Here is a 26,796-nt window from a genome sequence, read left to right as displayed (position 1 = left end):
TTTGCAAAGGTTTGTCCGGGTGTTTTGTTGTGAATCTAAGTGCACGTTGCTCTTACGCTCAGGGCTTCTGCTACCCGGTTACTCCTGCAAAGAAGGCAGTAATGATCTTGGTCAGCGCGGCAGAATGTGCACGCTCTAGTTCACACGTAGCTGCTTTAATTCTCCGCAAAAGCATTGCCCGGCAAAAAGAGTCTCGTGCATTTTTTTCTCTTTTACTACTACTAAAGGTTTGCATTTTCTTATCTCTATGGTGAAGGCAAAATGGGCGGTGCTCTGCCCTCGCAGAGCAGGAAATATAAGGAGATGATGTTGAGGAGCATTTACGCAATTAGAAAACGACCGGGAGCTGCCGCCGCAGGATTATGGCTCTGGTCGTGCCGCAGCCGAGCTTGAGCGAGGTAAACAGGATGAGCGAAAGGAGGAAAGAGCCTCGGAGCGGAAAGGCCGGTCGGCGTCCGGATGCGTATAATTGTTAGATTTATAAATATAAATCCGTCAGATGTATTTGTATTCTGTAATTTGAAGCCAAGTTAATATTTATTATTCGGTCTAAGCATTTTAGTATTGGGGTTGGTGAGAAAGGCTGAGAACTGAAGGAGGTGTGCAACCTTAGCATTGCAGTGAAACAGAAGCACCAAACTGTGGGCGATGTGTGGGTTCTTCCTTTTCTTCCCACATTTTCTTTAAAATGTTGATCTGCATTTCTATGAAAGTAGTATTTATGTAAATAACGGGGGGCTACCACTCCCTGTTGAGCTGTGTTCCAGTCCTCCTATTCATTTCTCCACGAATCTTGGCAGCAGGATCGTCTGTGTGTTTACTTGGATATTCTGTATTCTAGAATGCAGATTGATCTATTTCATTAGACTGTAAATTTGCTTTTTAACAAAGACATTAATGATCTATGAATTGTTCAAAATGTTAGTGGAAGGAGCTACTTTAGATAATAAAGGATTTTGGTATTACTCATTGTTCCAGAATGGAAGGGAGGCAAAATTGGCTTGCAGAGTTAATTACCAACTTACTTAAAATGACACTTCCTAAGGCTTTCCCTTTCTATCATAAAACTTGATTTTCTGTACAAAAAGTGGGATATTGTCCCTCTCCCCCTCCCTTTACTGTTGTGGATTTTAACCTTTCCTTTGCTTGACCATGTGGAGATCCCAGCACAGGCATCAGATGAGAATTAACTGCCAGTAAGGCTCTGGTGAGTGGGAGTGTGAAGGAGCTCCACTGATGAAGCGATGAGTTCCACTTGTCCTAGAATAGGTGGGGTAGCAGTCTATGCTGATTGCTAACAGCCAGACAGTTTGGAGGGAAACAGACTGAAGGGACTGTTTTGATTATAATTTAGATTAGAATCTGTTATGCAGCTACATACCTACATACTATTACACTGTTCCATTTGGAGTAAGCAATACTTTGCACACTGCAGAAAGGGAATACAGAACAAAGATATGAAAAACATAAGAAAAGATATAAACAACATAAATGTATTCATAAAATAGTATTCAATGTACCTCTCCTATATTTTTCCATCCTTCCTGTTTCTACCACATCCATAACCTGCTTCATTTATTTATTTTGGTTGTTTGAATTTCTCATGTCTTTGTTTTTGAGGGTCCCATTGTTCAATTTCAACTTCCTTTTACAAGATTGGACCATCTTCATTCACATTTGCTATATCCTTCCCTTAAATTTGAAGTGGCAGTCATACATCTGCCATGGTTGTCACCAGATGGACCCACAGATACTGACCTTTGCTGCCCGTTGTAGCTTTAGTCAATCAAGACTTAACAAGGTGCTTTTTATTTAGGTAGAAGAGTTGTAGATTTGGGTAGCAAACTTAATCATACCCTACCATATGCAGCATTTCCTCATAATAGTAAAAAGGGTACTAGTCATATCCAATGAAAATGAGTTCTTTCTCTAATCAGTTCTGTTGCTGAACTAGCCTTGTTTGCTGGCTGCCCATACCAACAGTGCTTAAATTTTTCAATGTGTCCTGATACTCCATATCAACAACACAGCAGTATGCAGAAAGTGCATATATACTAATGCTCAGCAAAACATACTATATAGAGGAACAGTGCCTCATGGAGTTTTTTATGTATGGCGTGGGAGACCAGATCAGCCCTAACTTGTTCACCGAATTACTAGGTTAACATACACAAATTGGATATCTTTCCCTGCATCTAGAAATCTGCCTAGATGAGGAAAAAACTCAAATAATGTCAAATCATTGTCATGACAGTTGATCCATCACTTTGGGGTAAGATGGGGTGAATCTATATGTATTCCACTAAAGCCATATTTGCACTAATTCCAGTTGTGAAATCCTCAAGATGATGTTAGTATGGGCTAAACCTTGCCTTTGTTTAGTTAGTCTTTGCTACCTCAGGAACCAACCTCAGATGTTTAGAATATGCTATGAGTTGGCCTGTGTTCATTTGTACAAAAATTAATGGTATGTCCATCCCTCAAATATACATAATGTTCCTCTTAGGGAGAACCCTAGCATGCTAGTTTAATTGATGGGGGGCTATGGGGGGGCTTACTTTCTCCTCTGTTTATGGGTTGACATGACATTAGGATTTTCTAACCCCAAAAGGGTTTCTGTTCAGCTTTAGCACATATATAGCTTCCCTCCCTCGGGCCATAGTCCTCTGATTCTCAGTTTTAATTTAAAAAAAGTCCCTTCTAGCAGAGTGACCTGTAATCATTACTTTTGTCTGTAAGACAAGCTACAATATTCCTCTTTTTTCAATTTATTTAATGACATTTTTTAATCACATTCTACACTGCAATCACCACACCCCTGAAAAATTCTTATAGATGCCCACAGCTATATTGGGATGATAAGCTATTTTACCCCATGCCATCTAAAAGAAATCTGTTTGCATTCGGCCTTCCCCAGGTTGACTGATTAGTCTCAAATTAGTTGATCTAAAGTACAGTGGGGCAAAAAGTATTTAGTCAGCCACCAATTGTGCAAGTTCTCCCACTTAAAAAGATGAGAGAGGCCTGTAATTTTCATCATAGGTATACCTCAACTATGAGAGACAAAATGAGAAAAAAAAATCCAGAAAATCACATTGTCTGATTTTTAAAGAATTTATTTGCAAATCATGGGGGAAAATAAGTATTTGGTCAATATCAAAAGTTCATCTCAATACTTTATTATATATCCTTTGTTGGCAATGACAGAGGTCAAACATTTTCTGTAAGTCTTCACAAGGTTTTCACACACTGTTGCTGGTATTTTGGCCCATTCCTCCATGCAGATCTCCTCTAGAGCAGTGATGTTTTGGGGCTGTCGCTGGGCAACACGGACTTTCAACTCCCTCCAAAGGTTTTCCATGGGGCTGAGATCTGGAGACTGGCTAGGCCACTCCAGGACCTTGAAATGCTTCTTACGAAGCCACTCCTTCGTTGCCCAGGCGGTGTGTTTGGGATCATTGTCATGCTGAAAGACCCAGCCACGTTTCATCTTCAGTGCCCTTGCTGATGGAAGGAGGTGTTCACTCAAAATCTCACGATACATGGCCCCATTCACTCTTTCCTTTACACAGATCAGTCGTCCTGGTCCCTTTGCAGAAAAACAGCCCCAAAGCATGATGTTTCCACCCCCATGCTTCACAGTAGCTATGGTGTTCTTTGGATGCAACTCAGCATTCTCTCTCCTCCAAACACAACAAGCTGAGTTTAGACCAAAACGTTCTACTTTGGTTTCATCTGACCATATGACATTCTCCCAATCCTCTTCTGGATCATCCAAATGCTCTCTAGCAAACTTCAGACAGGCCTGGACATGTACTGGCTTAAGCAGGGGGGACACATCTGGCACTGCAGGATTTGAGTCCCTGGCAGCATAGTGTGTTACTGATGGTAGCCTTTGTTACTTTGGTCCCAGCTCTCTGCAGGTCATTCACTAGGTCCCCACATGTGGTTCTGGGATTTTTGCTCACCATTCTTGTGATCATTTTGACCCCACAGGGTGAGATCTTGCATGGAGCCCCAGATCAAGGGAGATTATCAGTAGTCTTGTATGTCTTCCATTTTCTAATTATTGCTCCCACAGTTGATTTCTTCACACCAAGCTGCTTGCCTATTGCAGATTCAGTCTTCCCAGCCTGGTGCAGGTCTACAATTTTGTTTCTGGTGTCCTTCAACAGCTCTTTGGTCTTGACCATAGTGGAGTTTGGAGTGTGACTGTTTGAGGTTGTGGACAGGTGTCTTTTATACTGGTAACAAGGTCAAACAGGTGCCATTACTACAGGTAACAAGTGGAGGACAGAGGAGCCTCTTAAAGAAGTAGTTACAGGTCTGTGAGAGCCAGACATCTTGCTTGTTTGTAGGTGACCAAATACTTATTTTCCACCATGATTTGCAAATAAATTCTTTAAAAATCAGACAATGTGATTTTCTGGATTTTTTTTTCTCATTTTGTCTCTCATAGTTGAGGTATACCTATGATGAAAATTACAGGCGTCTCTCATCTTTTTAAGTGGGAGAACTTGCACAATTGGTGGCTGACTAAATACTTTTTTGCCCCACTGTATACGGAGATCTTATGAAAATAGTTCCAGCAGAGCTCAGGATACACACCCCCTTGTGCAAACTGCAGACAATCTAGTGAGATGTGGCTTTTGGCCATGTGCAGAGTCAAATTACTCTGTCCTTCTCCTTGCAGGAATTACAGAAAAAAACTTTGCTTTTAAAATGGAGGGAAGAGAACCCAAGAAGCTGTGGACTAGAGCTGGGAGAAAAAGGGGCTACCATTTTTCCCCACAGCCTCTGCCTAAAGTTTGGAATCCCCAAGAAGAGGGAAAATTGAGAAAAAGAAGCAGAGGATCCTTTTGCTTCATAAGACATAGGAAATATTCTAGTCAGGAATCCCTCTAGGTATATTTTCTCTGTGGTGCTAAGTAAAGTTTCATTGCCTTTAGTTCTCTATCCAAAATGGGTAATTGAATCTATTGTCATCTTTCTTTCATTCATAGTTCAGGCTTTACATGAGAATATTTTCATTCTTTCATATCTTTCATAATCTGTGTAATATTTGGAACTTTATTTTCTCTAATACCTTTCCAGAAAGATTTGAGAGATTTTGTAGCAGACCATCACCATCATGTGGTCTGCTTGGAACATTGCAGGTTCTTGTATTTCTTTTAAGCTGCTATACTCCCATGATTTGAACAATTCTTATCATTTATTCCTTTCCTCATTTAATGTTTGCATTTTACGTTTTAAAAGACATTACACTTATCTTGCTAAATAGCAAGGAGGTTGCATTTTTGAAATTATTTTGCTTTTTGCAGTTTAATCTTTTAATTGCCGGAAAGGCAGCCCAGGTGGTGAGAACCTTATCTGTGTCACACATTGGAACTATGGGGTGGATGCCCAGTGAGATGTCCCAGAACATAGATGGTGGCAGCTTCTATTCCAAAGCAGGGCCAGAGTATGAAGACCCAAACATCTTCCAGGGGAGGTGGTTTGAAACCTCCAGCCTTCTAACCTATAAGCTCGGCCAACTGTTATAGGCAGACTTTCCAGGCTAATCACAGCAGAAATTTAGTGATTGCTGCAGACCTGATGGAAAGGCCTGAGAAAAGGACTTGTCACTTTCTCACTCTTGAAATAGAGGAAAACTGCCACTCCCTATGTAACAAAATATTCAGCTGACTATTCAAATATTATGTCATCAGGATACTTTAAGCCACCATTTTAAATTTTTGTAAGATTGCATATGTAATTAAAAATGGATGTTGCTATTTTATTTGGTACAAACTGTCTTACAAGTACATCCTATATAGTCATAGTTAACTAGGCTGAGTTCAAAAGTGTGCATTGGTTTTCAGATACAAAGTAAGTGTTTGTTGTTAAGGCCCCATAAGGCTCCTTGGAAATTTGATATTTTTTTCAATTTTGTAGTTATATTTCTTCTTTTTTTTGTATATAATTTTATTAGAAGCTTTAAAAACAAAGGTAAAAACTAATACAAACTAATATAAAGCAAGGAAGAAAAAAGAAATCAAAGAGAAAGCTAAAAGTGCAAGAAAGAAAGAAAAAGAAAATACAAAGAAGTGGTTTCCAATCATCTTTACAGCAATTATAAGTACAATTATAAATTTATCTCTTACTCTAAAGTTACATCATGACTCTTCCTTCTATAATCTATCCTGTCTGATCATCAAAACCATAAATCATAAGTTTTTTTTCTTTATAACGCAAAAAGTCCATGAGGGGTTTCCAGTCAGCAATAAATGTAGATATTGTCTTCTCTTTAATCAAAGAAGTCAGTCTGGCCATCTCAGCAAGTGCCATCATCTTCACCAAGCATTCCTCTATTGTAGGTATTGCCAGATCTTTCCATCTTTGTGCAAACAATCTCGCTGCAGTTATCATATTAAAAAACCAAAGTTCCATGACTTTTTTCCAACTGTTTGTCCATCAGTCCCAAGAGGAAGACTTCTGGTCTCAATTGTATATTAATCTTTAAAATCCTCTGAATCAGTGTATGTATTCAGTGTATGTATTTGAATCCAGAATTTTCTAGCTTTTTTACACGTCCACCAAGCATGATAAAGTCCATGTTCACATTTCTAACATAAATTTGAAGTGCCTTTATACATTCTAGAGAATTTCTCTGGTGATATATAGCAATGGTACACCACTTTATAAAAATTCTCTTTAAGATTATAACACAATGTACATTTCAGTCCTTTCAGCCACATATTTTCCCATTGTTCCATCTGTATATTATAACCAAAAGTTTTAACTTTATCATACATTCTTTCACTTGTTCTTCTGGTTCAAATTTCAATAAATGTTTATACATTTTAGCAATTACATGTTCATTATTTGTATACAACTCTTTCAAAATCAGTCTTACAATGTTCTCTTTTGTAAATGTAACTCTTTTGTAGTTACATTTCTTTAGACAAAACATTGAAATTCACATTTTAATAACCAATATACATTCTTTATTAATTTTCAGATTTCTGCCACAAATTTCGTTTTTGCCAGAAAATAACAATGTAAACATTATTTTATTTGAGCTCAAATAAAATACATGTTTTCATGGAAAAAATAGTTCTAAAAGGCTGAAATAAGGGGGAGGCATAACTCTATCAAAAGCTGTGGGAATGATTGCAAGGGTAAATGTGAAAAATTGTCAACCTGCATTTGATCATCAACCTACAATACAGGTTGACCACTTTTTCAGGTGCCATTGTGCAAGCTCATTGAATGGTTTGGAGGCTCCTTGCCTCATATTAGAACTCATTCAGGTTACTTCAGCAGAGCTAGAGCTGGAAACAAAACTCGCATTTATAAATCAATCGTCTACTTCCATTAGTAAGATGACATTGTCAATTAGAACAGTCATCCCAAAATACAGAAGGGATAACTGAGGAAATGTTGAACTCTGGAAAAATCAGCCAAAGAAATCTTGAGAAGGACTTCTGGGAATCTCCTCTCAGTCATCTTACTTCTGAAGATTGGTCTCCCTGTCCAAAAATACAGTGCCTACTTAACAGTACTCTTTATATTTTGCTGCATGATATGTCAAAGCACCACCTCAAGAGGGAACAATACAGCAACATAATGTTGTGATGTAGAGGTGATTTCCAAAGAGGTGCTGCTCTTAGTTTACCACTTTCAATGGGTGGCTTAGCAAGGGTTGGTATGTGATGGAATAAGTGTACAGCCATCTAAATCTCTTCTGTTTCCTTATCAGATGAGGTCTGTCTCGGTGGATCTGAATAGTGACACATCACTCCAAATTGACATCCCTGATGCCCTCAGTGAGAAAGATAAAGTGAAGTTTACAATCCATACAAAGGTAAGGCACCACAGCAGAGAGAAAATTAGAAAGAAAGGAAGCTGTGGCTATGTTAAATTTACAACAGTTCAAGGTCATTTAATTCCAGGGGGATAGGCAAGGGGCAATATAAGATGAGATTGTCGTTTGCAGGTGTAGTGCACATCCCTACAGTACAGTGGTACCTCGGGTTACGAACTTAATCCGTTCCGTGACTCTGGTTGCAACCCGAATTGGTCACAACCCGAAGCAAATTTCCCCATAAGGTTCAATGTAAATACGGTTAATCCGTTCCGCCCTTGAATTTGGTCGCAACCCGAAGCAAATTTCCCCATAAGGTTCAATGTAAATACGATTAATCCGTTCTGAAACATATGCATTTTATTTTTAAACCACAAAAACATGAAAAAAAAGTACAGTACAGCACAGTATGAAGAGGGAGAATGGGGTGGGGAGGCAGTTATTGTTTGGAGGGAGAGTCCCCCTCCAAAAGGACATCGGGGAGATCTCCTTCAGGGGTTTCCTCTCTTCTTTGCCTCTTAGCTGCAGGCTCAGTTCTGGGGAAAAACCTGTCTAAAGTCAGTTGTTTTTTCCTGCGCTGCATAACCCTCCGGAAATGAGAGAACACGTTGTCATTCATCATGTTAAACACTCTGTTTGTCACAGTTCTGTTGGGGTGGTGCTTCTCAAGGAAATCCTGGCACTCATTCCATTTCGCCATGATGGATTGTATCACTTCACTGCTCACCTCCTCCCCGTCCTCCTCTTCCTCAGTGGAATGCTCCTCGCCAAGCGCTTTCTGTTGCTCACTCTGGAGCTCAGCAAGTTCTTCCGTGGTCAGCTCCTCCTTATGGTCCTCAACAAGCTCCTCTATGTCTGCATCATCGACAACCAGACCCATTGTGCCGATGGACACAATCTCCTTCACTACCTCTGCATCAGACCCTTCAAAGTCACGTTCAGCGACACATTCTGGCCACAGTTTCCTCCAGGCTGAGTTTAAGGTCCAGCAAGTGAAATCTTCCCAGGCTTTGTCAATGAGGCTGATGCAGTGGAGGACATTGAAATGTTTCTTCCAAAACTCTTTCAGAGTCAAGGATGTTTCCTCAGTAACATTGAAACACCTGGTGAAGAGCGCCTTTGTGTAGAGCTTCTTAAAGTTGCAGTTCACTTGCTGGTCCATGGGCTGCAGAAGAGGTGTTGTGTTGGGGGGGAGGAACTTGACCTTTATAAAGTTATACTCAGCGTCCATATCATCCACCAAGGCTGGAGGGTGTGCCGGGGCATTGTCCATCAGAAAAAGGCACTTTTCAGGCAGCTGGTTGTCAGACAGGTATTTTGTAACGCTGGGTGCGAACACCTCGTGCAGCCATTCCATGAACAACTGCCTTGTGACCCACGCTCTTGCATTGGCCCTCCACATGACAGGCAGTCTGGCCTTGTTCACATTGTGTTCCCTGAACGCACGAGGGGTCTGGGAATGGTACACCAGTAGCAGCTTAATCTTCAGGTCACCGCTTGCGTTCGCACACAGCAAAAGGGTCAATCTGTCCTTCATGGGCTTGTGCCCTGGCAGTGCCTTTTCCTCCTGCGTGATGTAGGTTCTGTTTGGCATCTTCTTCCAGAAGAGCCCTGTCTTGTCGCAGTTGAACACTTGCTGAGCGACGTATCCTTCCGCCTTCATGAAGTCCTCAGATTCTTTCTTGTAGGCTTCTGCAGCAGCCTTGTCAGAAGTGGAAGCCTCACCATGTCTTGCCACACTGTGGATGCCACTTCTCTTGCGGAATTTCTCAAACCAGCCTCTGCTGGTTTTAAATTCCTCACTTGCTGTGCTGGTAGAGAGGTTTGTCCGCAGTAAATCACTGTGCAGTTTCCTGGCTTTTTCACAGATGATAGCTTCACTCACGCTATCACCTGCCAGCTGTTTGTCATTCAGCCACACTAACAACAGCTTTTCCACCTCTTCCAGCACTTGTGTCCTCTGCCTCGTTAAGATCATTACTCCTTTTGCCACATCAGCTCCTCTGATGGCATCTTTATTCTTCAAAATAGTCGAGATGGTCGACTTCGCCATCATGTACTCCGAGGCCAGATCAGTCACACGAATACCACGATCATGCTTTTCTATAATGTCCTTCTTCAGTTCGATCATCACTTTTTTCTTCAAAGCCTTATTCTTGCCAAGCCTGCTCTGCATTTTCTTTGGAGCTATGCTGACAAGCACACCAAAAACCTTCCAGAACACCACAAAACACACCACAAGCCTCACCGAATGTCTCCTTGCTACCGCGATCTCGCCCACAGGAAGCCGCAACCGCGTGGCAGCAGGGAAAATGGCCACGGATCCGGTTCATAACCCGAGGCGGAGTTCGCAAACTGAGGTAAATTTTTGCGGCCGGAGCTGGTCGTAACCCGAAAAGTTCGTTAACAGAGGCGTTCGTAACCCGAGGTACCAGTGTATATTTTTCCCCATATGCTTCATTGCTTCATGACTGAAAAAGTACAACAGCATTTGGAGTTTTGACAACATTGTCTTTTCATAAAATTGAAAGTTTCACACAATTTATCAGGAAAATTACATCTAGAACAGGAACATGGGACCGGTGCATGCAAAGTGCAGGCTCTACCATTGATCTGCAGCCCTTCCCTTCATTTTGTAGAAAGAAATGGGTATACTTGGCCAAGGATTGAAGCTCACTTTACATTGTTAACTAGTCGCTTTTTATCCAGTAATACAGTGCAATTTTTGTATTACTTGAAACTTCATACTTGGGCTGGGCAATATTCAGATTCAGTTTAGGAGGGCTTGCAGGAGCACAAAGACAGAATTGGTCTGTGATTAATTAAAGCAGCCATTTCTGTTTCTAGGACCACTGCTGGGGGTGTTTCTAGAAACAGCCACAATTTTAATTATTTACACAAAGATGTCATTTTGTATTCCTGTGTGTTGCAAATCACCTCTTCCACACTGAATTGGAAATTCTGCGCATGTGCACACGTGTATACGCACATACACACACGAATATATCCCTGTTATGCTATTCCATCCAACTGTAATTTTCTCAGCCTTCTCCTTCCACTTAACCACTCTTGCTTCATATATTTATCTTGATTCAATCCTAATTTATTATCTTTATATAACCAAAGCATCTGAATCTACTTCTTTTGTAGTGGTCATCCTCGCTTTTGTATTCAGTCCACCTTTATTCCATACCTATTGTTTCTGGAATCTAGCTCATCTTGCGTAACATATACGTACTTCTTCTATATCCTTATAAGCATCCTACTTATATTTTTCCTGGCATAGCCAACTCTCATTTCTATATACCGTATTTTTCTGTCAATAAGACGCCCCGTGTACAAGACGACCCCCACTTTTCCAACCCAAAATTAAGAAATCAATATTTTAAAGATAGTGCAGAACACATTTTTATTTAGTAATTAGGTAACATTTACCTGATACACTCGGTGGGAGGAGGTCCAAACCGTCTCTCTGCAGCTCTATTTCCATGCTCTTTTGCATAACTGATTACATTCAATCACGAGTGAAACTCCCGATAGCTTCTCTCTGCAAACAGACCTCCTCTAATTGGTTTGTTCAGCATCAGCTGACGTCAGTTACATAAGGCTCGTGATTGGAGGAAGTCTGTTTGCAGACTCAAGCTATTTCACTCGTGATTGGAGGCTAGAAATAGGAGGAAGCCCGTTTGCAGAGACAAAGTATGGGCAGTTTTGCCACTGCGCGGTTCTCTCCTTGGCTGACTTCCTTGAATAAGACGCCCTTCAATTTTTAGCGTAAGGATTTTAGAAAAAAGTATCGTCTTATAGTCGGAAAAATACAGTAATAAGATGGAAGAAGCACTAACTTCTACACATCTAATTTTGCTTCTTTCAGGAAACATTCATTTAGCAGGCCACGTAGTACCAACTGCTACTGATAGAATCAGTATTTGCATCCTTAACATTTCTCCATCTATTTTCCCATCTTTAGAACATATCCCACCGAGGTATACAAATTCATCTGTATTAAAGTCTTCAGAAATTTCTGAAATTGAAAAAGGAGGTCCCCTGGAACTAGTTCTAGAAACAATCTGTTTAAATATTAATTCTTATTAGTGATGGATTATTCGAGGAATATAATTATTGAAAGTAACTTTCAAATTATTTACTTATATCTTTGGTTTTGGTAACTATTTGAACATTGTTATCTTTAATCACACTACAATAATGTGTTTTTTCCTTAGCTTTCTTTAATTATTCTCCAGCATTCTAGGATTTTTATTATCCTGTTCATTGCTTGGCAAAAATAATTTGAGATTTTTTATTTGTCTCCGAATCAACTAGCTGTTTATAGCTGGCTGATCCAGTTCTATTATGTTTTACTAGTAAAATATTAATTCTGAATAAAGCTTTTTTTTGTCTGCGCTCAGTCATTGCTGACCCTGCAGTGACTGCTTGGACGAGTCCTTGCAGTTTTCAAGGCAATTGTTTTTCGGAAGTGGTTTGCCAGAGCCTCCTTCCTAGGGCAGAGCCCAGCTGGCGAGCGCAGGAGGTGGGGTTTCCATTGCTTCGTGCCCTTTTCGGGTGCGCGCGGTTTTTCGCGCTTACCGGCAACTGCTCCCAACTCCTTTATTAATTCATAGTTTAAAATGGCAATTATAAATAAATGGAGTAATCTCATCTAATTTGAATGTAAGAGTCACTGGAGCATGGCCTGATATAAATATGGGTGCAATTTAATTTGTTGCTAAAAGCTTGAGAAAGTTTAGATATCTATATGTAATTTATCCTAGAGTAAGTTTTATGTCCACCAAAATAAAACATATGTCCTTTAGCCACAGGATTCATAACTGCCCATGCATCTATAAACCCATGACAGTGCATTAAATTCTGAAATATCTTAAATATTCCACTATGATACTTTAATGTATCCATGAAATCCTCTCTTACTATAAAATGTTCTGTGTTATTTTTTTCTATTCATAATCTTTTGAAGATAGTCAGACCCAGATTAGGAACATATACAGTGGGGCAAAAAAGTATTTAGTCAGCCACCAATTGTGCAAGTTCTCCCACTTAAAAAAATGAGAGACGCCTGTAATTTTCATCATAGGTATACCTCAACTATGAGAGACAAAATGGGGGAAAAAATCCAGAAAATCACATTGTCTGATTTTTAAAGAATTTATTTGCAAATCATGGTGGAAAATAAGTATTTGGTCACCTACAAACAAGCAAGATGTCTGGCTCTCACAGACCTGTAACTACTTCTTTAAGAGGCTCCTCTGTCCTCCACTTGTTACCTGTAGTAATGGCACCTGTTTGACCTTGTTACCAGTATAAAAGACACCTGTCCACAACCTCAAACAGTCACACTCCAAACTCCACTATGGTCAAGACCAAAGAGCTGTCGAAGGACACCAGAAACAAAATTGTAGACCTGCACCAGGCTGGGAAGACTGAATCTGCAATAGGCAAGCAGCTTGGTGTGAAGAAATCAACTGTGGGAGCAATAATTAGAAAATGGAAGACATACAAGACCACTGATAATCTCCCTCGATCTGGGGCTCCATGCAAGATCTCACCCTGTGGGGTCAAAATGATCACAAGAATGGTGAGCAAAAATCCCAGAACCACATGTGGGGACCTAGTGAATGACCTGCAGAGAGCTGGGACCAAAGTAACACTATGCCGCCAGGGACTCAAATCCTGCAGTGCCAGATGTGTCCCCCTGCTTAAGCCAGTACATGTCCGGGCCCGTCTGAAGTTTGCTAGAGAGCATTTGGATGATCCAGAAGAAGATTGGGAGAATGTCATATGGTCAGATGAAACCAAAGTAGAATGTTTTGGTCTAAACTCAACTTGTTGTGTTTGGAGGAGAGAGAATGCTGAGTTACATCCAAAGAACACCATAGCTACTGTGAAGCATGGGGGTGGAAACATCATGCTTTGGGGCTGTTTTTCTGCAAAGGGACCAGGACGACTGATCCGTGTAAAGGAAAGAATGAATGGGGCCATGTATCGTGAGATTTTGAGTGAACACCTCCTTCCATCAGCAAGGGCATTGAAGATGAAACGTGGCTGGGTCTTTCAGCATGACAATGATCCCAAACACACTGCCCGGGCAATGAAGGAGTGGCTTCGTTAGAAGCATTTCAAGGTCCTGGAGTGGCCTAGCCAGTCTCCAGATCTCAACCCCATGGAAAACATTTGGAGGGAGTTGAAAGTCCGTGTTGCCCAGCGACAGCCCCAAAACATCACTGCTCTACAGGAGATCTGCATGGAGGAATGGGCCAAAATACCAGCAACAGTGTGTGAAAACCTTGTGAAGACTTACAGAAAATGCTTGACCTCTGTCAGTGCCAACAAAGGATATATAATAAAGTATTGAGATGAACTTTTGATATTGACCAAATACTTATTTTCCACCATGATTTGCAAATAAATTCTTTAAAAATCAGATAATGTGATTTTCTGGATTCCCCCCCCCCCCCCATTTTGTCTCTCATAGTTGAGGTATACCTATGATGAAAATTACAGGCCTCTCTCATCTTTTTAAGTGGGAGAACTTGCACAATTGGTGGCTGACTAAATACTTTTTTGCCCCACTGTATGGATGCTAGAGTTATTTTTTTGTGCTCAAATTTTCCTTTCTTAAATATATAATCTTTTCCATCTTGAAGTTTATACCATCTTTGAAAAGAATGGCTATTCCCTTTGATTTATTGGATCCTTGTACAAAAAATTGCTTGCCAAAATATCTATCATTCAACCATTTGTTGTATATGTTTCTTGCAGCATAGCCACATGTGACTTAAATGATTTAAGATGATTAACAATTTTTGTTCTCTTTGATAGGATCTCCCAGATGTCTGATATTTAAGGAAATAATTCTACATTACTCTCCCATTACCTGCCTTTTTTTAAAACATCTCTATCTAGTTTCTTGGTGCAAATAATGTTTTCTGGCATCCAAGGAATTTTTGAAAGCTTGTGCTCACAAAATCTTTTCTTATGTTACCTGATGTTTTAAATATATAAAAAATTGCTGTTCTTTTTTTTTATCCTATTTCCTTTGTCCCTTTCTCCCTCCTCCCTTCAAGAACCGCCCCTCCTTTTTCTCTCCCCCACCCCACCCTCCTTCACTGGGTCATGGTGCCAAATCTAACTTTCCAATCCTCCAATCCCACTTAGACTGATAGCAAAGAAAACACAGAAGGTCCTCTAAAGATTCTCTTCACAGCTTAAGGAGGAGAGTGAGTAATCTCTCAAAATTATTTTCTATAATGTTCTACAATTTTTTAATCATAGTTTAACCTATTATTGTTCTTTCATCTAAATTATTTTTTTCAATTTTTCTAACTCCCCCCTTCCCCCCCCCTCTAGATCTAAAGGTTCAAAAGGAGTTAATATAGTTAGCATAGTTTCCCTTGCTCTGCAGCTTGGTGCAGCATTCTTATCTTCAGCTGTAGTTGAGCTTACTTTCCACAGTTCCAAGGACAGTTTGTAAATTGCTTACTTCACACTTTGTTAGAGAATTCTGCCAGTAGGCTGCACATCTCAGTCAGAAATAACTTTTCTTTCTTCCTTTTCAATTATTAGCTTGAATGGAAATCTCTACTTGTAGTGAATCTCATGCTGCATAAGTTTTTCTGATAGTGGTTTAAATTCCTCTCTTCACTGCAGTGTTACCATGCTAATGTCTTGGAAGAAGAGACTTTCTCACCATCCCATTTAATCTCGTCCAACTCACATTATTTTTTTACAGTTTTGTCTTTTATATTTGAGTTAACAAATCTAAGATATCTCTAGGTTTCCACATGTTCCTAGGAAAGTAAATCCAGTGAACACTTTCATATCTTTATCAGATTCAAATCATTGTTCAGGTTGTTAATCTTAGAAATAAGATCAAACCAATCATTCCAGTATTCTCTAGCACTCCTTTGATCTTTAGATTGTTTGTTCTATTGTGATCTTGTACATCTGCCAGCTCAGTCTTAAGCAAGGCTCAAAATAATATCTCTGAAATTATCTCAAGACATTATTTGTGGCCCTATCATAGGCTTTATTGGCTGACTGAGCTATATCTGCTATTTGGTGTGACATTTCCTTAAATTGCTCAGACAAACCTGCCACATCTTTACTTATTCCCACAGCGTGTTTATCCCATTCCGCCTTCATTTTTTAAGTTGTATTATTAGGTGTCCAATTAAGTCCATATTGGTTGTCTGTCTGCATGTATGGGCAGTGCTTGCTTCCTCCATTGTGTCTTCCTCATTACTGGAGAAAGGTGCCTCTTCAACTTCCTTCAGCAATTCCCAGTAAGCTTTAAAACCCTTTCCTGTGTGCAAAGTCTCCTTCTTAGATATTCTGCTTGATTTATCTTGCTGTCTAAAGAAGCATTTAGTAAAGTAAATTGGCCAGCATAAAGAAAAATGACTAGGTCAGGAGAAGAGCAGATAGCTCAGCATGCCATTTTCAGCAGTGGCTAGTGACGCCCCCAGTCTCCGGGTCCTGACAGACTGCAGGGGAATTTACAAAGGATTTAAAGAGGTCTTAATACTGGATGCAGTACCTGCATCAGGGAGACACCCCAACAGACTCTTGGAAAGAGTCTAAGATAACTCTGATCCTTAACCAGATAAAAATTATCAGGAATTGGTATTTTATAGGTCCATTTCGCTTCTTAATACATATTATAAATTCTACACCAAATAATTAACTAACCATCTAAAATTGATTACAGGTAACATTATCCATACAGATAAATTTAGTTTTATTCCAAAAAGAAATATCCACCCCTATTATGAACTATATGTATGAACTATCATACAAATTAGCAAAACTCATGAATCTCTACTAGCTATATGTTCCTTAGATATATTTAAAGCTTTTGATTCTCTAGAATTACAATTTTTAAAACAGGTATTAAAGTTATTTAAATTTGGGACTAGCTATTATAAGATGCTTGATCTCATTTATGGACCAACTAAAGTTCAGATAAGATTCAACAGTATGACTCAGATTCTGATTTTAAGAGGTGCTAAGCAGGGCTGCCCTTCTTTATTTATTTATCACCTTTATTATTCAATTTAGTTGTAGGAGCACTGGCCATAACACTTCAGTCGAGTGATTAGATTGGTCAGAATTCTACCCAGGTACATTGAATAATCTAATTCCCATGTCATTCTTGCATTCTCAGTTACTACCTTTCCATAGGGAATTAGAAAGTAATATCAGCATTTCAGCAGCTCCATTTAGTAGCTGTTCCTGCCTCCTCTCCCTATATCAGAGGCCATACATTAAGTAATTTATTCTAATAATTAAAAACCAGAGTTAACTGCTGTCCTCTACTTTCAGACTACACTGCCAGCTTTTCAAGGCACAGAGTTTTCAGTTACAAGGCATCATGAAGATTTTGAATGGCTTCATGATACATTAATTGAAACAGAAGACTATGCAGGATTAATTGTAAGTATTACCTCTGATGATTGCATGTTAGAATAAGGAGATTTTGAACAAGTGGTTGCTTGTTTGCTTGCTTGCTTGCTTGCTTTTTTTAGATCCTTTTAGTACTGTTTCTTACTCTGGTGTGTGTGTATGTATGGTATAACTTAGCACTGTTTTAATCTTGGGACAAGTTTTCCATATTTTAGAAGAAATAGTAAGATCCCCTGCATATTTGAAAAAGTTGCAATCCTGTGCTACTCAGCTGAGAGTAAGCTTTGTTAAGAACACATAATTTTAACATGCAAGTATAGGATTACAAACTTTAACTGTTCTTTATTAGTCCCATGTTGTTATCTACAAAAAGTTACGCTGTCTTGCTAGTATTTCCTATTTTATAGCATTTCTACTAGAAGAAACAAACATAATCTTTAGCTTTATATTCTTTTTGGAATGTCACTTTCTGTACAATGTTCAATCCTCTTGAATTGTCTGTCTTTAGTTTTGCATTTGTATGTTTTAAAAACATTCATTTGTAGTATTGCTGATGTTATGCTAATATAATTGTACTATGTACTGAATAGCTGGAAAACACATTTAGGGGAAATAGTACATGTTTGGACTTAGGGAGATAAGAGTTCCTAGCAGAAAGTTAACATTTCCAGATAGGTTTGGCCTTGTACATCTTAAGTATACAGCCTCAAGATTACCAGTTAGTATAATATAGTCTTAGAGATTCCTACCAATTAGAACAAGGTAATAGGACAATTGGTTTTTATTTGTTTGTTTATTATAGTAGATATTTAAAAAGAACAGAATCAAGAAAAGAGCAGAAAAAGTAAGAAAAACAAAAAATAGAAAAGAGATTTACAAGCAATATAAGATTAAATAAAAATTTTGAAGTGACATTAGGTTAATGCTGCGTATTAAAGTATCTTGTATCAATATTAGACTTAAGGACATTATTAAAACCAGGTTTCAGTAATTAAAAACAGTAACCAGTATTATATGAATCATAAGTAGAATAAAGAATTAACACAATCAGATGATTGTATTTATATGTTTAATTAAAGTACAGTGGTACCTCGGGTCACGAACGCTTCTGTTCATGACCAATTCGGGTCACGAACAGCACCGTTCGCAAAATTTTGCTTCCGTCCACGAACTCCGCATCGGGTGACGAACAGGGATCCGCGGCCATTTTCCCTGCCGTGACACATGGTCGTGGCTTCCTGTAGGGAGGGGGACTCTCCCTCCAAGCAATAACCGCCTCCCCACCCGCCTTCCTGCCCCCCACGCCAGAAGTCGCCTCAAGCAAAGTTAGCGTTCTCCCTCTTTGTACTGCACTGTACTGTATTTTGTTTCATATTTTTGTGGTTTTAAAAAAAAATACATATGGTTCAGAACGGATTAACCGTAATTACATTGCACCTTATGGGAAAATTTGATTCGGGTCACAACCAATTCGGGTCGCGACCAGAGTCATGGAACGAATTAAGTTTGTGACCCGAGGTACCACTGTATATTAAAGAAACTGAAACACTTATTTAAGCTGTTATTTGGCACTGACATATTTATTAATCTATTTCTTAAAACTCAGGGGTATCTAATTTCTACAGGTCTACTTATTGCAAAAAACACTAAGCAAAGCCATTCTTCAGCTTTAATTCAGCTATTCAGAATGTTAAGGACCTTGTTGGTCCATGGGGAAAAAAAAACTGTATTAAATTCTACCAGAATTTGGATCCTACAAAGTACTCTGCTGGATAATGCTCTTGCTAATAGCAGATATTTTGTCTAAGATTCCCCCAGCACCTGCAAAGCCTGACTTCGATGGCCCTAGAATGAAGATGCATAAGCTTGGGGAAGGAGAAATGTCTATGACAAAAGAGGAATTTACCAAAATGAAACAAGAGCTGGAAGCGTGAGTGTGATTTATTGAGTGAAGATTCTCTGCCCCATGTAAATACTTTGACTTGCAAATAAATTCACATAAGTGTCAGGAGATTCTGAAATGTTATGGCTAATTTCTTGAATAAGCTAGTTGTATGGTTGGTTGTTTGACTACTTATACTGACTATCTTTCCATTTAGTCAAAAACCTTACAACCCACTTGAAATCATCCAGCCTGTAGTCTCAGAAAGAAATATATCTCCCCAGCCCATGAGAGAAAGGGAGAGAGCGGCCATTGGGTTGGCTGCTCTTGTGAGCATTCACCACCTCTTTGAGTGATATTGGCTATGGCTTCACCAGCTGCCTTGGCATGGGCAGAACAAATCCTCCACTCTGCACTGGTGAGAGCAAGCCATGAGGCAGAGGAGGAAGAGAAAATGGCAGTGACATGGCCTCTGGCCCTTATACCCAAGAAGGTTGCTGACCCCTAATATAGGGTGTGGTGTATTGCAAAGAATGGTGTTTGTCTAATGGAACAAAACTGTATATGAGAGTGTGCTTCTTCCCACTTATTTATATGAAAGGGGGAGTTAGCTATATCACAAGAAATGTTGAAGTAATATGTATGCAGTGGGAATGGCTTACTTAAGCAATTTGTGCTAAAAGATAACATAAATTCAGAAATGAATGGGTGCTGAATGAATGTGGATTTAATAGAAACGTGAGCAATTAGTATAAAAAAAGTACATTGAAATGATTTGGTCATAGAATGAGTAAGGATAAAATTACATTGCAAATATATGAAGGATGAATAAATAGGTTGAGAGGAAGAGGAGACCAAGAAAATCATGGGTGGATGGAATTGTTGAGATCCTCAAAAGGAGAGATGATCTTGACCTCTCCCCACTTACAGTGTATTGATTCTGTACCTGGCATTCAAGGACACTATCATTAAATTAAATCCTAGTTAAGTTACTAACTAGAAAAACAGTGTTCCTTGTGGCCACATTGTCATCCAGGAGACCAGGTATCAGCCCATTACACCAGGAGAGCTAGGAACATTATCAGCTGGGGGGAATCAGTGGATGTTCCATATGGGTATGGTTGCACCATGCTTTATTCCCAAGGTGAACTCACTTTTATAGATTGCAAGATATTGGCTTATTTAACTTCTACATAAACACAGGGCACTTGGGATATTTTTGAAATACACTCCCAGCCTATTTGTGACATACAAGCTGCAAGACCAAGGCAAGCAAGTCTCACATTCCACCATGAGCTCCTAGGGAGGGAAGTCCATCATATTGGCACTTATGGCCAATAAGAGCTGGATCCCAAATGGGATTGCTGCCCCTTTGGTCAGGGAGCAGCCACACATGGGCATCCTAGGAGTGAAAGTCTCACTAATTGACATTTGGTTACATGGATTAGCCCTTCCATGCTTGCCAGTCACTTCAGAAGAGACACCTTCAGGTGTGGCCTCCAGAGTCTTCCAGAGAATATTGTAAAGAATTTTGAGGAGAATATTCCTATAGTCCATCCCTTTAATTTCAGCTTCATCATTCTAGTGAATGAGAACATTCATTGAAATAAGCTTCCCATCACTGGACAATGTGTCTGAATACTCCACCCATAAAAGGGGAAGATTTCCAATTGGGAAAGAAGTTAATCCAGCTGTAGCATGTGGGTTTGACAAGTAATGCTTGGAAATTATAATATTTACAGTTATCAAATCATAGATTTCTAATTGTCCTAATTTTAGTGTAACTTTTTCTACTGTAGTCTTGCACCTTCAGGCAGCTCTAGCCAACTGGCTAGTGGGGAGGGAAGAAAGTTTGTAGATCACCAATATCTTGAGGTCCCTTTATTCCTCCCACAAAGGAAAACTACTGCATCAAAAAATGACTGAGTTTACAGAACTTTAGATAGCTATAAATAATAGAGGAGAAGACTTGTGAGTTTAACATTAGGGTAAATTAAAAACTAAAATAGTGTCAGTGAGCCAGTGCCCTGCCAGTGTTCGTGATAATTCTCAAACTCAGAACAGCAGTTTGGCAACAGTTTGCTTAATCCTGATGTAAAGTTCTGACTTTAAATACAGGATTGGGATGTGAAACTAGGTGATTATATCATCTTTTTCTTAAGATTTTAAGAGAAAGAGACAATAAGAGAAACAAACAGTAATACAGAAATAGGAAAAAAATAGAGAAAAGCTTTATTTTTGATTTCAAGCCACAGAAAGAATTTCATAATATTCAGCAGAATTTCATAATAGACATATTTTAAAACCAAAACATTAGAAGCAAAATATTAGACAAGCTAGGGGATTAAAATGACTTGGACAATAAAACAGATACTCATATTTTGAGCCTTCAAGTGGGTCCAGTGGAAGAACAGACTTTCATAAAATATCTGAATTGTAAAGGCAATTTCCTAGATTGCATGTTGGGGTTAATGATAGATCTTGTATCTGAAAAGAATGAATACCAATTTAAAATGGTCAGGGTACTGTATGATGTAAATAAAGCAATTGGAACATAATTACACATTTCAATGTCAAGGATGATATGTTTGCATTGAAAGAGGTGTCTATGAATGTACCTTTTCCTGATTTGACCTGAGCAAACCAATGTCATAAGACTATTTATCATGTCCAATATTTAGCTATATGTTTGGTTCTTACTACTTAGATTAGGAATCATGCACGTAACCCAAATGGCCACTGTTCTTCACTGGTGGCTAATTGGGTGAGTGTGATGGCAATCTGTTGTTTCCTATCAATGACAGTAACAAGATAAAGATAGCTAGAGATATTCATCTATGAAGCTGATTCCTCAATCTGCATATCTCTTATATGTATGCATAATATGGGTTAGTTTACTTACAGTACAAACTTGCATCTGTTTTGCATCTCAGGTTGAAGTATGGACAATGAGAAGTATGCTGTCTCAAATGTATTTTTTTCCTAGGGAATACCTTGCTATCTTTAAGAAAACTGTATCATCACATGAAGAATTCCTGCAGCGAATTTCTGCCCATCCCATTCTCAGCAAGGATCATAATTTCCGTATCTTCCTTGAATATGCTCATGATGTAAGAAATGCATATTTGATACAAGAAGTTGGGATTAGGGAGAGAGCCAGTATTCACAGAAGGAAGAGAAAGAATTGTCAATTCATAAAATTTCCATTTCTCAGTAGGTAAAGTAACTTGCCGAAGAATCTTACTGCAAAGCAGATACGAAGCCTTAAATCTAAAATCAGAAAGAAAAGATTTGCCTTTTTCTTGCTTTCTGTGAAAATATATGCCTGAAGTTTGGTACTAATCCTATTTCCTGCAAAGTATTGTTGCCATGAAGATCCTTAATCCTATGGATAACATTTATAGTTGGGAAGTATGCTAATATTAGGGATGTGCATTGATTTGGATCCAAAGCTGTGTGTCTTTTCATGTATTATTCAGTAGCCTGGACAATCCAGGAAATACATGTTTGAATTAAAGATGTGTTGACAGGGTGCCTTGCAGTGGGTGGGGCATGCTGTCAGTACCTTCATAACTCAAACATGTATTTTCTTGGGAGCTCATTGCTACTATAGAAGGCCAGGAAAAAAACAGCTTTTTTGAGAAAGCACAGAAAGCTGCAACATGTGTACCCAAGCTTGCTCCATAGCACCTTTTCAGCTTCAGATTCAAAGCACTGCATATTGATAGCTAATATGTGTATATTTTATTTATATTTATATATGAAAATTAGTCTTATATTCTATATATACATGCGGATAAACCAAAAATTTTAAGTTCCAAATCCCCCCCCCAAAAATTGTATTCGGTTTATCTACGGATGGGCTTATCCATGAGTATATTCAGTAATACTTTTTAAAAGTACCTGTATATACTCATGGATAAGCCCATCCACGGATAAGCCAACCCTCGAATTTTTAACCAAAATGCCATGAAAAATGCACCACCTGCAGATAAGCCAATTGTGAAAATTTAAAACAGAATCTGTTCTGTAAAACAGCATTTATTGATACAAATTATTGAAACAAATCCTTCAGAATATATTGAAAAAACATACAAAAAATTTCAAGAATCGGCTTATCTACAGGTGGCGAATAACATTAATTCTATGTATTTAAATACATTATGTCACATGAAAACTACAGATCATTATTAAAATTAGTGCACAAATACCAACAATAATCAGTATGAATATAAATTCAAGAGAAATATTACAGTCTCATCTAATCAATAACAAATTAACCAAATTTAACAAATAATTCACAACTTAAATGTTAGAACTTTATGTTGGATGTGGATAGCCCATGGACAGGATTACAGTCCAAAAACGGTTTCCATATTAAATTAAACTAAATTCTGTGTCAGATGTACTCTTTCAAGTACGAGGCTATTTCAGACAGTGAGGCATACTCCCACTACGTAATTTGCCATTTTCTACTGCTGGAATTCTGTGTACTTTCTAATGAGAAGCTTAAAGTATCTCAGCAGCTGTTAGTATGTATAAAGCTAGTTCATATACTTTGTAGAAATGAGTAGAAAGTTGGAAAGAAAATTCAACATTTAGAATTTGTTTCATTTTGTTATAAATCATTTTCAGAAGATTGACAGCTTGTATAAATTCAGCCTAAGCTGGAAGAACGTTCTGCTATTTCTGGGGCAAACTAGCTGTAATAATCTTTATGTTCACATTTATGCAGGAAAGAGAACTGTAGTTAGAACACATAACAGAATCTTTGCCTGCAGATGAAAAGATACATCTTAGATTGGCAACATAAGGTTATCAAGTATAAAACCCAACCATAACTGAATGCTTGGCACTAATTATCTGTTCTGTCTGATTAAAAAAAAACCCCAATAAAGCCTATTTTGCCTACATACAAACATACCTACGTATCACCCTACTCCCTTTTGGGGTAAACAGTGTTACGCAGAATACTGTAATGGTATGTGGGAATGACTTTGGGAGACAGAGCAAAGAGACACAACCAAGGGAACAGTCAGATAAAAGGCAGCTGAATCCATAGCAGGAATGTGGGTGGGGCAAGAGGCTCAGAAGAGGCCCTCCCTAGTTTCTTGAGCTGTAATGGAGATGAGGGGGAAAGATGTGTTTTCAGACTTGCAAAATTCTGTTAAGCTTTACAGTAAAGTAGAATTAGCTCACCTGGTCGCATTTCCTGTCTGGTCTACCTCATAAGGCTGACAAATACAGAAAGGAAGTACATAGTCCTCAGGTTATGATGGCAGTTGGGACTGAGATTGCTGTCACTAAGCAATGTGGTTGTAAAATGTGACATCACATGACCACATTGCTCAGCGGTGGCAACCCCACAGTCCTGGTTGCCGTTGCAACCCCAAGACCACACAGGTCGTTAAGCGGGAAGAGGCAGGAGTCCCAGGCAAACAGGCCAGCAGATGCCGTAGGGGGGTGCTGTAGGCAGACACTCTAGAGCACAGGCAGGGGCAGAGGGTGCTGCAGGTGGGTGAAAAAGCAGCGGGAGTGGGAGCATTGTCTGACTTCCTACCGGCTTCCCCATAGATTTTGGTTGTGGGAAGCCAGCAGGGAATGTTGGAGATCGCAATCACATGACCACAGCTCACTGCAACAGCTGCAACTTTGCAGACCAGTCATAAGTCCCCCTCATTCAGCACCATTGTAACTTTGAACAGTCACTGAATGAGTGGCCATAACTCAATGACTACCTGGAAGTAAGCTAACGAAATTAAAGGTATGAGATAAGGAAGTAGAACTAAAACTAGTTTACATCAACACATTCAATAAACCTTTCCATAACTTTCTGTCCTTATAAACTATCCTTATATGTACTATGTCCATACACCAGTTCAGTATTCCTGACAGAAGGCCATTCATGGCATCTCTATCTCCAGTTGTTTTCTTCCTGCTTTCACCTCTACTGTCATTCTTCATTTTCCTCACCTCTTTCCTCTGTTTCTTCTGCTCCACTCTCCACCTGTCACTTCCATGTTTCATTCTTACATTTCTCAATCCAATTGAAAACCACATTATTTTGAACCTAAATTAAAATTTTAAATGATCATTGATGAAAAGGGGGAATTGACAAAGGGACTGATCAGTAAGAGCTACTGTTTTGTGATATTTCAGGATTGAGGATTAAATTAAAGAACCTATTTTATTTGTATCATAAATTAATTTCCCAGGTTTACCTAGTGGAAAATTTAAGTAAATCTATTTCTGTATCAATATGTGTATATATATCTTGATTAGGATATGCAGACATTCTGAGATTTACACTTATTGGCCCGAATTATTATCCTACCTTATTGTATTTGTATTTGTGACTACAATATTAACCTGAATCTTAACATCATCTAAAAAAGATTTGCTTGTGATTGATAAATAAATATATAGTTCCATCTATTCAGAATCTTTACCAGACCAAAAGGCCATGCCCTTTCTGCCTTGTAAAGAAGCATTGTTATTATATTGTTATATAATACTGTATAAGTAGTATTGTGTAATGAACTCAAACCATTGTGTATTTAACTTGAATCATTGTGTATTTAACTAATTTTGCTACAAAAGGCTCCATTCTTAACTATGGGTTATCTGTAAACCAGGCATTCTTAACCCGGGGACTATAAGCCAGTGTAATAATGACAAATAAGAGTTTATTGTTTTATGTTCTAATTTTTCATATTTCTCTTAGCTAAGCGTTAGGAAGAAAAATACAAAGGAAATGCTTGGTGGCTTCTTCAGAACAATGGTAAAAAATGCCGATGAAGTTTTGTTCTCTGGTGTTAAGGTAAAGTCTTTTTTTAAAGCTCAGATATACTTTCCTGTACATTTTTAAGGCTTGCAACTTATTGAGAAAATACATAAACAGAAACCACTGAACTAAAGTAGCATTGTTAAAACATAATTTAAAAATTCATAATCTAAAACATTCCAATTAAAACTGGAAACCATTGAAGCTTTTTTCAGTTAGGGCATGATGCAACTTTTGTACATGCACTGATAAGCACCTAGTTGTTGCATTTGCATCTATTCCAGCCCCTGAACAGGAAGACAAGTTCTCTATAGAATCCATTACAGTAGTATGATTATTGTTTATGTAACTATGATCTATAATTATATAAAGGCAGATCTGTTCAGCTCAGGATTTCAGTTGGCAAATGTGATGCCACTTTATTTTCAGTCAATAATATTTGAGATAGTGTTACTACTATTAACAATAGCTACAGGTTATCTGCAAAAGTAATTAAAATGTTCTAAGGCTGTATAAGTAGATGGTAGTTATTCTCTTGCAGAATGTTGAGTGATTTGATATTAATGCCTATAACTATATATCTACATACAACATTCCCTGAAGAAATTGTATAATATTCTTAAATATATTATTTATATAGTTGAAATAAAGAATTTGTTTTTATTCTTATTGTAGTAAAATGCCTCTGCTAGATTTTTTAAAAATACTACTTTGAAAGATACTGGACGTAACAGAGAAGTGATACTGGATGCCCTTGTTGCCAGTGAAGTGAAATACAAGAAACCAGAAATATGTTTTAGGAACTCATAAAATAATTCTGGTGTAGAGGCTGCAGGCTCACTCCCTATGCTATACCTAAATATC

At 38.5% G+C, this 26,796-nt stretch overlaps 1 protein-coding gene across 5 annotated transcripts in view; it reads left to right on the top strand.

Moving 5' to 3' along the window:
- Positions 1 to 26,796, top strand: part of SNX5 (sorting nexin 5) — a 45,048-nt gene that overhangs the window by 344 nt on the left and 17,908 nt on the right. For 2 of the 5 annotated variants that reach the window (XM_025168657.2, XM_007431400.4), the window contains exons 2-6: positions 7,742 to 7,846; positions 17,186 to 17,296; positions 19,075 to 19,196; positions 22,135 to 22,258; positions 25,873 to 25,968. In XM_025168657.2, coding sequence (XP_025024425.1) covers positions 7,742 to 7,846; positions 17,186 to 17,296; positions 19,075 to 19,196; positions 22,135 to 22,258; positions 25,873 to 25,968 — 558 coding nt within the window. Of the gene's footprint in view, positions 1 to 256; positions 472 to 7,741; positions 7,847 to 15,019; positions 15,082 to 17,185; positions 17,297 to 19,074; positions 19,197 to 22,134; positions 22,259 to 25,872; positions 25,969 to 26,796 lie in introns of those variants that run through there. The other 3 variants (XM_025168655.2, XM_025168656.2, XM_088131426.1) reach the window with 3 other exon arrangements.

The sequence above is a fragment of the Python bivittatus genome, unplaced genomic scaffold (genome assembly GCF_059951505.1).
Source record: "Python bivittatus isolate LINGU-HERP-01145 unplaced genomic scaffold, Pbiv_v1 ctg000960_np1212, whole genome shotgun sequence".
NCBI lineage: Eukaryota > Metazoa > Chordata > Lepidosauria > Squamata > Pythonidae > Python > Python bivittatus.
The sequence above is the reverse complement of the archived record's forward strand: the minus strand, read 5'-3'. Positions and strand labels throughout refer to the sequence as shown.